The following is a 13029-nucleotide window of genomic DNA, read 5'->3' as shown; positions in this document are numbered from 1 at the left end:
ACTGCATGATCTTACAAAAAGTAAGTTTGCAAGCTGTAGCTCTCCAGGTTTCCGTCGGTCAATGAGGATACCTAAAGTTCGAGCCAGGATTCGAGCTAGGATCCGAGCCAGGATTCCAGCCAGGATTCGAGCTAAAATGAGCTTTCTCTGCTATTTATTCTCGAATCTCTCGGTTGGGTTAGGTCTCGAATCGGTTAGGTTAGGTCTATTTAGGTTGGTTCTAGTCTAGGTAGGTCTAGTTGAGGTTAGGGTAGGTCTCGGTTAGGTTAGGTTAGGTTAGGTCTCGGTTAGGTCTCGAATCCTGGCTCGGATCCTAGCTCGGATCCTGGCTCGAATCCTGGCTCGGATCCTGGCTCGGATCCTGGCTCGGATCCTAGCTCGGATCCTGGCTCGAATTCTGGCTCGGATCCTGGCTTTATTCTTAGTTGGTCTCTCGGTCAATTTGCTTAATTGAGACAAAGCCGTTAAATGCAAGGGAGATTTCTGTAAACAGTTGATGGCTTAGCTAGTAAACACCTTAACCCTTTTCAACCTGCACCGCACCTGCCCGCATGAAACTCCCATTATGAATGCAAATATTAGTTGTCTTTTAAAGATACATTAAACATGCCCATCACTCGGCCTTGGAAACCAATAGGTTGCTGTAGGTTTTATTTGCATTTCGGTCGTGAAGCTCATTGCAAAGAGGATTTGCAGTAACATAGCCGATGCAAAATGGAACCCAGGATTCCAAATGGTATGTTGATATTTACTGTATTCTTGATCGTTACTGTTCTATTTTCACTACACTCATGAAATCGATCTTGAACTGCTGATTGAATGATATTCATCTAAAATCAAGGAAATTACATTTTTGTGAAAAGTTCTTTTTCCTTCAAAGTAAATGGATGTTGCATCGGTTTGTTGGAAGAAGACATGCACTAAGAAACTATATGTCAAAACCGCTCTACCGAGCTGTTTTTGCAACGGGTAAAAATCGGGTAAACGTTCGCGCGAAGCGCTTTTATTTCTCTGCATGGAAGACGAATAAACGACGGTAAAGAACGGAAACCTCCACTCTGAGCGATTTTTCACTTTTTCCACAAAGAGAATTTATCGCCTCATTCAACGCGGTTAGCTTGCTTCATTTCTTCGGCTTTCGTGTGGGTATTGTAGGCAAGGGTTCCTTTTCACGGGCAACGCTTACTTTGAATGAATGCTTCGTTTGATAACTTAATTTAAACTCTTAATTGACAGCCAAAGTTGAGATACATCAATATCTCGGATACGATTGGAAGAAATTCTGTTCAAACGTTAGAAAGAAATAATGCTGACCCTCAGTGAGATCTGCATAAGAGCGCTTTGTTGTTTAAACAGGTGGGACAAGCTCGATTATTGTAAAATGATATCGGCTCGGTTGTGTTTAATGGATTGTGTGATAATGTCATTCAATGTCTTTGTGATATAGTCTGTGAGTGTATTTGGTTCTTAACCACAACATTAGTCAGTATTCGCTAGTATCCCATCACATATAGCTTCCAAGATTAATTCCAAAAATCTTCTCAACTAGTGACTCAATAAACTCTTTTGCTAACTAACAGCGGCGCAATGGGCTCTTAATTTATGTCAAAAGTGTTACCGGGGGATGCCAATCCAACAGGCGCCTTCGGTCCTCTTTGTTGCTCCGTTTACATTTGGTCTCCCTCTTTAGGAATAGTCGGAGTAGGTGTTACTTTTCTGCTTGTTTCTATCCTCCAGGGAAAATGCCACTTGCAAGAGAGACATTAATGATATGAATAATGGGCGACAGCATTACTGGTTGTCCATCTTTGATTTCGCGTGCAGAAATTTTGTCAAAGCCCGGAGCTTTGTTTGATTATAATGATGCGATGATCTGCTCGATCTGCTCAATCTACTCAATCTGCTCGCATTTAACGGAATTACATTCAGAAGCAAGTGCTTTAATTTTATCAACAGTGGTCCTACCAACGAAAGTAAAATTTTCATTAAAGGTGTTTGCAACGGATTCTTTATCGTGATTATACACTGAACGGCTTGACGATTTCCTAGGAAAGATGGATCTTATGGTTTTCCATAAGTTTCCCGCACCATCATTCCTGAAACATTCTTTCAGCTATTCTGATTTCACGAATTCCTGAATCCCGCCCAGGCAAGGCGGTCGTTAGTTCTTTGCACCAGTTTCTTCCAAGAGTCTTGTTCTCATTAACTCAATTTTCTAATACAACTTGAAATGGTGGCTCGATTCTTAAGCGCATTATCTTGTTAATTATTAAAAAGAAGCAGTTTGTACTTTATTCTTGGGATGACATTTTTATTAATAATTGAAAACATTCAATTTTATTGGTATACATGGTATCATTACAATAAACGACCATATCAATACCAAGAAGCCGCCGGATTAATCAAACCGCATTCTGCATTCTGGTTGGCATTCACCATTTATCTTTATCCATTTTAAGGCAAGTATGGCTTTCCATAACGTCCACCCGAGACCAACAAAATTAATGGAAAATCGACGTCAAAAGAAAAAAGGTATTTTGATGAAAATCTATTTCTTTCCTTAGTTACGGATGCTCTTCTAAATTCATGAAAAAACATGATACTCTCAAAAGCATTTCATTTCGTCTTTGGCTAAAACATCCCGTTTTATTCGGTGAACTTGAGAACTGACTCAAAGGTGAAAAAGAAATATAACTCAGAGATAACACTTTTCCTTTTGCACCAGAAGGCACTCTTAAAAATAAGATAGTTCTTCCACGCTCAAGTCCCAAAAAGATGCGCATCGCTGAGGTCTAGATCATGGCTAAAATTACAGGGGCAAAAATACTGTTGCGAACAGCCGAATCGGACGTATGTAAAACATGGACCCCAGGTCCATGGACCACCCCGGTGGACCCGGTCCACGGACCCCTTCGTGGACCCGGGTCCATCGACTAACCCTGTGGACCACCCCTTGTTTTGTAAATTTAATACGTTTTACAAGCAGAAGTTTCTTTACACGAAACAGAGAAATGATCCTTGCACTGATCTGGGCAAGGTGGCTCCAACGGGATTCAAACCCATGACCTCTGCGATGCCTGTGCAATGCTCTACCAACTGAGCTGTTGGGCTCATTTGTTACATTTGTAGGGCATGGAGCTCCCGGTGTTGTGGTCAGGCCTCATTTAATTCATTCATGTGTTGGGTGAGATCGCTAATGGACTAATAGCGGCTGCCAGCGGCGTCTGTATATGCTGATGTCCCATCTCACCCATAGATCACTTGGTTGTAAAGCGCATTTGAATATGCCAATAGAAAATGCGCTATATAAATTCACTACCATTACCATTTGTTCCGGGAAAAGACTGGACCTAGGATCCATGTTTTGCATACGTCCACAGAAATCGGTTATGACTAGAATAAGGTGACACATATACAGTTGTAACATTTACTGACGTTACCTGGCAATACCTGACAACCTCAGTGTTAATCCACTTCGGCAGATGAACAACACTCGATTTAGGCAGAGAATAACTGCTGGGTTAGGTACGGATCTCTGGTGATTAGGTCTAAGCGGCGACTCGAAATGGTTAAGCTTTCCGCATAAATTGTTCTGGTGACACCATATTTACTAGTAAGGTTACGGTAGACGTTCACGAGCAAAATTTTTGCGTTCTTTTTTTCTCATCTCATAGTAAACAATCTGACTATTCAAACTACATTTTCAAAAACAAAAATACTCCAAAATGTTAAACAAAACGGAGATTATTAAGCCTGGTTTTCACGAGCGACGCAAGTACAAGAGCAAGCATAAAAGCGCTTATTTCACCGTGAAAACTGGGTTGACGCGAGCATAAGCACAAGCACAAGGATCAAATTTTTTCCTCTATCTTGTGCTTGCGCTCCTGCTATCGTTGGCTTGCGTCGTGTGAAAAGGAAATTTGCTACGTCTGGCGTTCCATATTCCCCGCATCTGAGCATTTAAACAAAATGGCGGATGCCGAGGTTGATTTTGATGCTTATGTCGGCCTTCGTTTTCACTAGCACTAGCTTGCGCGTGTGCTTGCGTCGCGCGTGTGCCTGCGTCGCTAGTGAAAACCAGGCTCTAACAAAAACGTATTTTCGAGGGATCTTTCTCAGTTTGTCTAAAAAGCCAATTAGAAAGTGTCAACGCAAGGAATTTGGTCACGTCTTCCGCGGGAAATTAATCGTGGTCTTGATTTCGAGTCGCGTTGTCTTCGTCGAATTTTTTCACACATTGTCGTTGGTTTACTCCCTGGGAATGACTTATTCTTGGGAAAGGATAACAAGAAAGAATCCATAGCAAAACCTAAAGAGAAGCGCGGCCGTAAATGAAGAAATAATAATAACAGGATATATGTGTGTTTCCATTGGTTCTTGTTATCTGCGATTCTTGTGTGTTGACAGGTGGTGGGGAAAAATGTGGAACTTGGGAAACCAAGTTCGTTTTTACGCAAGTGTATCCGCTTTCAACGAATTGATAGGTTATGAAAATTCAACAGATTGTCTTGAAATTTAGCCTGTGGACTCCCAAGATACCAATCTAAAATACCGCAATGGCCTTCGACGTAACCTTTATCGGTAAATTTTTGATAGGCATATTCGAAAGGAAATTTTCTAAGCAACCAATCAGAATATCAAAAAAGCCTCACACGGTTTTGACGATAAACGCCTTCTGAATGACATCATACAGAAGGCTTCTCTTCGCATTAAAATTCGACAACCGAAAAATCGATCAGAGAGACATCGGTCGCTCAAGATTCTTGGGCCCCGCTCCTTTTTGATTAGATAAAGTGAAAAATAAAATATATTTACCGGAAAGTGCATTTCATAGACTTCCAAGTGATGTATAGTTTATGGCTCTTGCGCTTAACAAAGCCCGTTAAAAAGAATTTTTGCGAAGGTCTACCGTAACCTTCACTTTAGCAAAACTTTATCAAGGTCATCTGTTGCTTTATATACACGAAACTAAGTGTCTATGCTTATTTTGGAGTAGTCACACAACCCACAGAAATCTGTCAGGCGTTCCAAGGCATCACCCAATCTTCTGTACCGTTTCGACTTTCAGATCGCAAAGGAAGGTCAGTGTTAGTCGGTATGTTCAAGGCAAAAATTCTTGTTGTTGGACCGTGTCAGGTAACTTTCTACTAAAATGACATAATAAGTATATATTTTGTACAAAATATGAAAATTTCTCTTTATTTTATGACCAAAAATGGGGGCTGAGTTTCGTAAGCTTTTATGTACAAATATCGTGATCAGCTGGACAGTCGATCAGCTGGATAAAAAACTTAAAGGTTATTTTATGTTGCTTGTTTTTTTACTTTTTGAATCACAGAGTGGCAAAACCGTTATTTCAAATTTCCTTTCCGATGCCACTGAAACGTCAGGAGGGGATTACCATCCCACACAAGGTGTCAGGTAAATAGCACATCACTTCAATGATCGTAACCCAGCAACCAGCAAGAAAAAGAAGAAGAAAAAAATGTCTAACTCTTGATACTTTTGTTGAAAAGTACAGCGGAAAAAAACACAGGGCCAAAAGTTAGGGTGTTAACTTTTTTAACAACTTCTTTATTATGGTTTATTTTCCTTATCTGAAAAGAATTGAAAGTCAAGTCATTTGCAGATGTTATTACAAAGGCAGCACTTTCTCTTCAGTTATTTAAGACCCTGAACATTGGTCCATTGGGAATCCATACCCATGACCTCCAACGCTGTAGTCCAATACTCAGCCAACTGAGCCAAGTGGTCTAACATTTGTGTTTTCCCAAAAGGATTCTGGAATTTGAGTGCAATGGGATAGAACTCTCACCTGGTAAAACTGCTAATTGTGAGGTTGAGTTATGGGACTGTAGCGGAAATCACAAGTGAGTATAAAGATATAAAAATCATCCGTAGTTTATGTTCTAGGGTAAGGATTAGTTTCCTTTGGATGGCATAGCAATATGCATTTTGTTACTATAATGTAAGGTTTTGAATTCTGTTGGAACTTGTTTTCCTCGGGTGTACATATCATGTTGATTTACTCCAAAAAGTAAGAGTTTTACTGATTGGAGTCAATAGACTGATTTTGTTCCAATTCCTACCTCAGATTCTCCATGGTTGATCTATAGAAGACTCGTGGGATCAGAGCTAGACCCTTGTTCTTGAATCAGATTAAGTTTAAACTCAACTACACATCAAAGGTGTCATATTTGAGCCATTTTTATTGGTATTATTCTTTGTTAGATTTTCTACTTGCTGGCCTGCTTTCCAAAAGGATGCCAATGGTGTTTTAATAATCTATAATCCAGACCAAGCAAACCATGATAAGGAATTAGAAACCTGGTAAGAAAAGATTAAGTAATATTGAAGTATCGTAACTGGTAGACTCAAGGTTTAATCATTCAGAGATATATACATGAAGTCTTACTCTATTTGATGTAAATTTTAGAACAGGTCAAGAGGATGCCGTTACTGAAGTAGATACATATAATGGTTGGCCAGGATAGTGGATAGCAGGTAGTTAACTATCTGTCATTGAGAGTTCAGATTCCACTTAGCAAGACGTTGAGCACTCAGATACTGCAAGAAATCAAGTGATAAAATACTGAAAGTCCTCATTAATTTCTTTGCAAAGAAGGAAGATTATACAAAGAAATAACCAGTGTAAGCACTCTTGGCATTTGCATAGCACATGTAGCCTACATTCTAGTAAACTGTCTTCTTGCAGAATATTCACCAATTTGTAAGTTGCACTGATTCTACAGAATGAACTGTAGTTTTTTGGCCAGTGTCACTGTGAGAAGACAGATAGTGACTGTTTGCTAAACAATGTAAATAACTGTATATTAATTATACTGATAGTCATACTTCCTCTTACTTGGCAAGATATTTACAGGAATTTTGGAGGAAATTTTGAAGTAGTGTTGATCACCAAGATTATATCTTTCATAAATTTAAGTTTTAAATATCACATTATGTGAGCCAATGACGATAATTAAAATTTTGTTCTTCTCAATGTGTTGTTATTTTAAAGGTATACTCAATTTGTGCAAGGTCAAGGACTTAAAGATTCTCAATGTATAGTGTTTGCTCATCATCAACCTTCAGCTGGTGATATGACGAAAACTCAACTGTGTATGTTTGCACTTGGCTTATTGTATATATTTACCTGAAACAATCTTGCTATAGTGCTTGACCAATGTATTTGCATGGCTTCCTTTCATGTTCAACTGGCTAAACAGATTTCAGCTGAGTCAAATAGCTATTAATTCAGCCAGGAGGATCCTGGTATAAGAATTACCAAAGTGGATAAGTGGGACCTATATGGATGCCAAAGAAAAATTATTTTCGATACATTGTGTGCATTCAAATTTTGTATGCAAAAAGTTGACTGGTGGATATCTAAGAATTGTTTGTCTGGGCTACAGCATGTCATTCTGATTGCAGCAACAAGCTGCACATGCAGAACATATTTTAATAACAAAAAATTGTTTTTAAAACTTGAATCCTGATTGTGTGACAAAATTTACAACTTACATTCACAGGCTTGGTTTGTTGTGGGGTTTTAAGGGAGGAAGCAGCATTCTAATAGGCACAGAAATGTGGACCATTTAATGGTCTATATTTCTGTGCTTATCTTTATATTCTGAGGAAAAATGCTCCCAGGTTGTCAAATCCCATCTGAGATTTCTATGAGTCGCCCTTCTTAGTTGCCAAAACCCTGCCCTCAGAGAGTTTGAGCAGATCGCAGTGCTCAAAATTAGCAGTCGTCTGGTCGTCCCTGGCGACTAGTTTTTGGTAAAAGGAAAATGTTGGTTGCCCAACATAAGCAGCACCTGACTCACTGGACGGTTTTCTGTTGTTCATGTCTGATAGTAGTGTGAAGTTAGCAATAATTAATTTGCCACAGTTGAGCATTTCCTGTGTTTTGAATATCTGTGGCTTTTACAAAAAATTGTCAGATAGGAAATTCACACGTATCTGACGATGGAGATTGAAGACTCCATTTTGAAAATGCTTAAACTTAAACCAAAACTTCTACAGGTGCATACTTAAAACTATGGGATACTGAAGCTCCAACGCCATGTGCTTGCATCTCAACACTGCATGCATTAACCCTTTCATCCCTGAAGAGGGCCCCATTGACGAGAAAAATAGTCTGGCGTTAGAAAGAGTAAAATCTGTAAGTGTTACTCTTAGGGGGGAGAGGGTTAATCGTAGAGGTTTCCCAATGGGCAACCAAGCATTTATCAGGGCAACCAAATTTACAGGTTTGGTTGCCCGGCTTTTGAAACAGGGACAACCTGGATTTTTTTTTTAATTTCGAACACTGCTTGAGACCTGTTAAAATTCTGTTTAAAGGATATTCAGTTATGCTGGGTCTTACTAATTATTATTGAGGGTGAATTACAAAAAAAAAACATTTTTACCATGTTCCTGACTGGCATCTGTATGTTTAACAAGTTTGCAGTACGTGTAGGTATGGTACAAACAGGGGCTGCACAAGTGGAATAAAATTTCATCTGGTGTTATGTGGGCAAGCTTTCAACATTGAACGAGATTACCCACAACTCTAAATGCATGTGTGCTAGTGAAGCACACCATAACAGGTGGTAAAACTTTCAAATGTAAATCCAAACAATTTTAAGTTAAGGGAAATGGAGCTCACATCAGGTGAGCCTGTAGATGATCCTATAACACAGGACAAGGGAAGGGAAAGTGTGTGACTGGAAGAGCTGTCACAGTATGAAGTGATTGCAGGGGAAAGTCACTTTTATTGTAAGGTATCATAAGCTACACATTAGTGATGACAAATTCCTGATTTAGTCATTTATTCATTAATATTTTGTTGTGTAGCTTCATCACTATCCAGAGTGACCTGTGTACAGACAAACCTCGATGAAGAACCGGAAGCAGTCAGAGATGAATTTCTCAATTTCCTGGCCAAAGTTATCAGTAACTGGACTGACAAGCGTGATCAAGAAGAACTGAGTATCATGAACACATGATACTACAGTACATGCCACTGCTGTTGAGTCATTGTTTAATATTATCAATATTTTTATGGACAAAATCTGACAAGCAGGGTACTGTGGACTGATGTTGACAGTTGATCAAGTCTGCTTTTGAGAATTACTTAGGTTGTGCAATCTTGGCTAAGTGTAGTTGTGTAGGTAGTGTCTCTCCTTTTGGGGGGAGAGAAATGACCGCTGGAAATATGTCTGTGTTCACAGGCTGGGCTAAGTGAGGGTCTTGAAAAGAATGCAAGAGAGCTTATTACACATTTGCAAGTATCATTGTTCATAATTATTATGAAGTGTCAAAAAATATACGTTTTTGCCATAAATCAAATCAAAAACACTTAAGTTTCATAACCCTCCTTTATTTCCCAATGTTTGGGTTTTTCTCAAGTGCAAGCACAGGCCCCCCAAGCTCAGTTTGAGAAAAAGCCAACCTGGGCAACAAAAATATAAGGACTTGTATGGGAATCCCAATAAAAGGTTCAAGAAGATAATTATATGAAAAATTCAAATGTCATGTGAGATCCAGGGTAATACAAAAATTGTTGTTGACAAACTAAGGTCTGTCACCCAGGTAAGACTCAGTTTGTTATCCATAGATCAAAGCTGTAGCCACTTAATAGGTTAGGGTTTAGGGTTAGGGTTTCTTGCGATCGAGTGAACAAACTACCGCCTGAGGTTGCTTGCAGGACTGCTATTGCGTTGATGCATGGTTGAAATGAAAGTTCGATCTTTGTCTGATGTGGAATTGTGACCGTGGGCACATTTTATCAGGAATATTTGACTCAAATTGGTGGGCTCTGCCGTGATTGGATCTGGCACCACACAGGAAGGAAGCGACCCACAATGGCAAAAAAAAAGGCTTTTTAATTGAGAATTTTTTAATATCATTATATTATTAAGCCAGTTATCGGGATTGCCATACGAATTCATATAGTTTTTGTCGGCCTTGTTGGCTTTCCCTCACACTGAGCTTGGGGTGCCTGTGGTGCAAGTGTTATCTTTTCAATACAATGTATTATTAACCTGTTGAATCGTTGGAGTAAGACTCAGACCTCATCTGCATGTGTCTGTTTTCGTTTGAAACGCAACTTTTTATTCGCAGATTGGCCTTCCATCCACATGTATCAGGTGAAAAGGTGACCGAAAACGTCTCCAGAGTGGAAATTTTTGAAAATGCACTTTTCTTGTTTTCTGTGGACAGTCAAAACGGAACTTTTGAAAAACGATGACATCACCTTATTGAAACCACCCCAGTCCACATTTTCAGAGGTCTTGGCTACTTTATATTCATTGTTACAAAGAAACGAGTCAGCGTTTTACTTACCTTTAGATCTTTAAGTTTCTGTCCTGACTGCGATATCTTTAGAAAGTATTGTCCTTGTAAATTTATCTTTTTGTTATTTGTTCGCAAACACAGGCAAACGAAGCGAGTCAATAATAGTGCAAATTTCTTTCTTTCTTGCATTCTTTTTCAGCGGCATTGGCATTTTCAAATAGTTTTAGGGCATTTGTGTGGACTAGTGAAACGCCACGTGTGAAAACGGAGGAAAAAAAAAATCCGTTTTCAAATGAAAACATAATTGTGAAGGTGTGGATGGAGCCTTAATAGATTTTATTGTGTAGCACCAGACGATTTTACTCGTCAGTGGGGGGGGGGGGGGGGTGTTCAGGAGTCAATGGGTTAATATAGTTGATCCCAGCTCTCCTCTTGTTGAAAACATGGCAAATTGCCAGGCTACCTTGCTTACATTTACTTGGTGTTTCTCATATAGAATGTCCGCTGATCTGCCTCCCGGCAGTTGGGTATGTTGATTAATTAAATGAATGTTTTCATTGACCCTCAATTCCCCAGGGGATGAGGTACATGTATTGGGTTCACACATCAAATCAAGAAATGCCACTAGTTTTTACTTTAATTTTTACTTGTACAGGGAAATAATAGTTCTTATTATCTCTTGATTTAAATTATTGTTGATATTTATTTATTTTCAAAAGCCATTAATGTTAATTTGGCTGCTACCAAATTTCAATGTATCAACCATGTACATAGTGCGTGAACCAGTCATTTGGCTTCTGATGTGAATAAAACATTGTGTTGCTTCTGACCTCGCTATGGGTTGTTGTTACATCGGATGTTGCAACGTCCCACCATGACACCCTTTAGATAAGACCGCACCGGGCACGTTCAGTGCATGTCTTGTTGGACTTACCAATTCAAAGGTATATTTCGGCAGGTGGGGAGCTTGGGAAGAAGCGTTCGGGTTAGGAACACATATCAAATTTCCCCTCAGCAAAAGCAACAGGCTGTTTGTGAAGATAGAGGGCATCATATTATTTTAATCCTGTGACTGTGTGGATTGGTCTCCAGTGCTGAGCGTGTGAGAGAGATCCTATCAGCACAAATTGTTTATTGCCGTTCTTCAGATTTTAAGCATTATGTAGGCTCTAACAGATTTTGTTAAATCCTTCACAAAAACCCCTCTCCGAATCTCTTTACATTCCGAGAAGCTCTAAGATTACTGTGGATCCATACCAGGAAATAAATCTCCTGCTTCGGAGCTTGGCTTCAGTTTTTGCCATCTTCACCATTCAGTTCTTGTAGTAATTGCTGCAGAAGCGAGTAGCCGGAGAAAAACCTCTTGGAGCACAGGTTTCCCCAAGCTCACAAACGCGTATTTGCAATGCATAACTACTACGTAGTAAGACAGTTTCATAGTAGAAAGAGTTTAAAGTTAATTTAAGGTGAGAAAAGTATTTTTTTCGCAATAAACTTTCTTACGTCAAATAAGTTGTTCACTTGTGTTTTGTGTCGATATTTATCAGCCATTTGAATGCCGTTTTGTAGATATAGCAGTGGAAATCAGTAACAGTTTTACAGAATAAAGCGCTTATGATGGTATAATCGAGGAGACCGCCTATGGAGAATCCTGACTAAATACGGACTGCCCGGAGAAGTGCATTTTCTACCTTGCGACTCTTCATGACGCGCATGTCCGCCAGGGTTCTAGGGGCAGTCACTGGTGGTGAGGCCTTCTAGGTACGGGACCGGCGTGAAGCAAAGGATGTGTCATCGCACAAAACCCTCTTTTCCATCTTCATCTCAGTCCATCTTTCATCTGATCCAAGACAGATTACCTGACGGTGTAGAGATCCTCTATCGAATGGACGGAGGGCTGTTTAATCTGCGAAGGAGAAGGCACGGTCAAAGACTCCACAACATCACTGATTGAGCTCCCGTATGCGGATGAAAACTGACGTCTGCGCCACCTCAGAGTGTCAACTTCAGGCAATTATGGATGCGTTTACGCTCTACTACGAGAGCCTCGGTTTCTCGGTGAACGTAACGAAGACAGAAGTCACTCCTTCCAACCTTCCCCAGGCCAGCATCCCTCACCCTCTCCCATGAGTATCAACGGGTCCACACTAAAGAATGTCCAGACTTTCCCCTATCTTCGGCAGTGTCCTCTCAACCAAAAGCTGACATCGAGGCGGAGACTCTTCATCGCCCCCCTTAAGGCTGCAAGCTGTGCCTTTGGAAGGCTTCGTGAGAGAGTGTCTGCGGAGAGGAGTGAGGAAAGACACCAAACTCCTTGTGTAACAAGGCGTCTGTCGTGCTTCCGTCCCTCCTTTATGGATCGGAGACCTGGACGACCTTATACGAGACACCTTAACGTCCCTGGGGAAAAGTACCATCAGCGCTGCCTGAGGACGCATCCTGGGTGTGAGCCTGGCAGGATCGACGGACAAATGCCAGCGTACTTGAACGAAAGCACAATGCACCAGTATTCGAGGACGGCCATGATTAATCGGACCAGCGCCTCACCAAGCAGATCCTCTTTCGGAGAGTTGGGTTCTGGCACCAGAGCCAAAAGGCTTTGGGGGCAGCGAAAGGTTTTCAAAGGCAGGCAATCAAAGCAAATTTTAAGGTTTGGTACCACATTGGTCTGTCGAACCGGGAAGATCTGGCACATGACAGACACAGATGGAGACATGCACAGTCCGAGAGAGTTGTGGCGTC

The 13029-nt window shown here is 40.4% G+C and overlaps 1 protein-coding gene across 3 annotated transcripts; it reads left to right on the top strand.

Moving 5' to 3' along the window:
* The first annotated feature begins 655 nt into the window (after window positions 1-655).
* On the top strand, window positions 656-11111 carry LOC137975973 (intraflagellar transport protein 22 homolog). Of its 3 annotated transcripts, XM_068823198.1 has the most exons (8): window positions 656-736; window positions 2460-2532; window positions 5069-5136; window positions 5339-5421; window positions 5778-5870; window positions 6232-6330; window positions 7022-7122; window positions 8845-11111. In XM_068823198.1, exons 1-8 carry the CDS (start codon window positions 734-736, stop codon window positions 8994-8996), a joined length of 672 nt encoding a protein of 223 aa, XP_068679299.1. In that variant the 5' UTR covers window positions 656-733; the 3' UTR covers window positions 8997-11111. The 3 variants fall into 3 exon arrangements, with proteins under 3 accessions (XP_068679299.1, XP_068679301.1, XP_068679300.1); XM_068823200.1 differs by lacking the exon at window positions 2460-2532 and having other exon boundaries at window positions 699-736; XM_068823199.1 differs by lacking the exons at window positions 656-736; window positions 2460-2532 and adding an exon at window positions 3447-3525.
* The last annotated feature ends 1918 nt before the right edge of the window (window positions 11112-13029 follow it).

The sequence above is a fragment of the Montipora foliosa genome, chromosome 11 (genome assembly GCF_036669935.1).
Source record: "Montipora foliosa isolate CH-2021 chromosome 11, ASM3666993v2, whole genome shotgun sequence".
NCBI classification, from domain to species: Eukaryota; Metazoa; Cnidaria; class Anthozoa; order Scleractinia; family Acroporidae; genus Montipora; species Montipora foliosa.
The sequence above is the reverse complement of the archived record's forward strand: the minus strand, read 5'-3'. Positions and strand labels throughout refer to the sequence as shown.

What these genes read in the sequence shown, in the direction of transcription:
- LOC137975973 (XM_068823198.1), top strand. An exon ending in TCGACGTCAAAAGAAAAAAG is followed by an intron (nt 2,533 to 5,068) that starts GTATTTTGATGA and finishes TTCGACTTTCAG; the next exon opens with ATCGCAAAGGAAGGTCAGTG. An exon ending in GACTGTAGCGGAAATCACAA is followed by an intron (nt 5,871 to 6,231) that starts GTGAGTATAAAG and finishes ATTCTTTGTTAG; the next exon opens with ATTTTCTACTTGCTGGCCTG.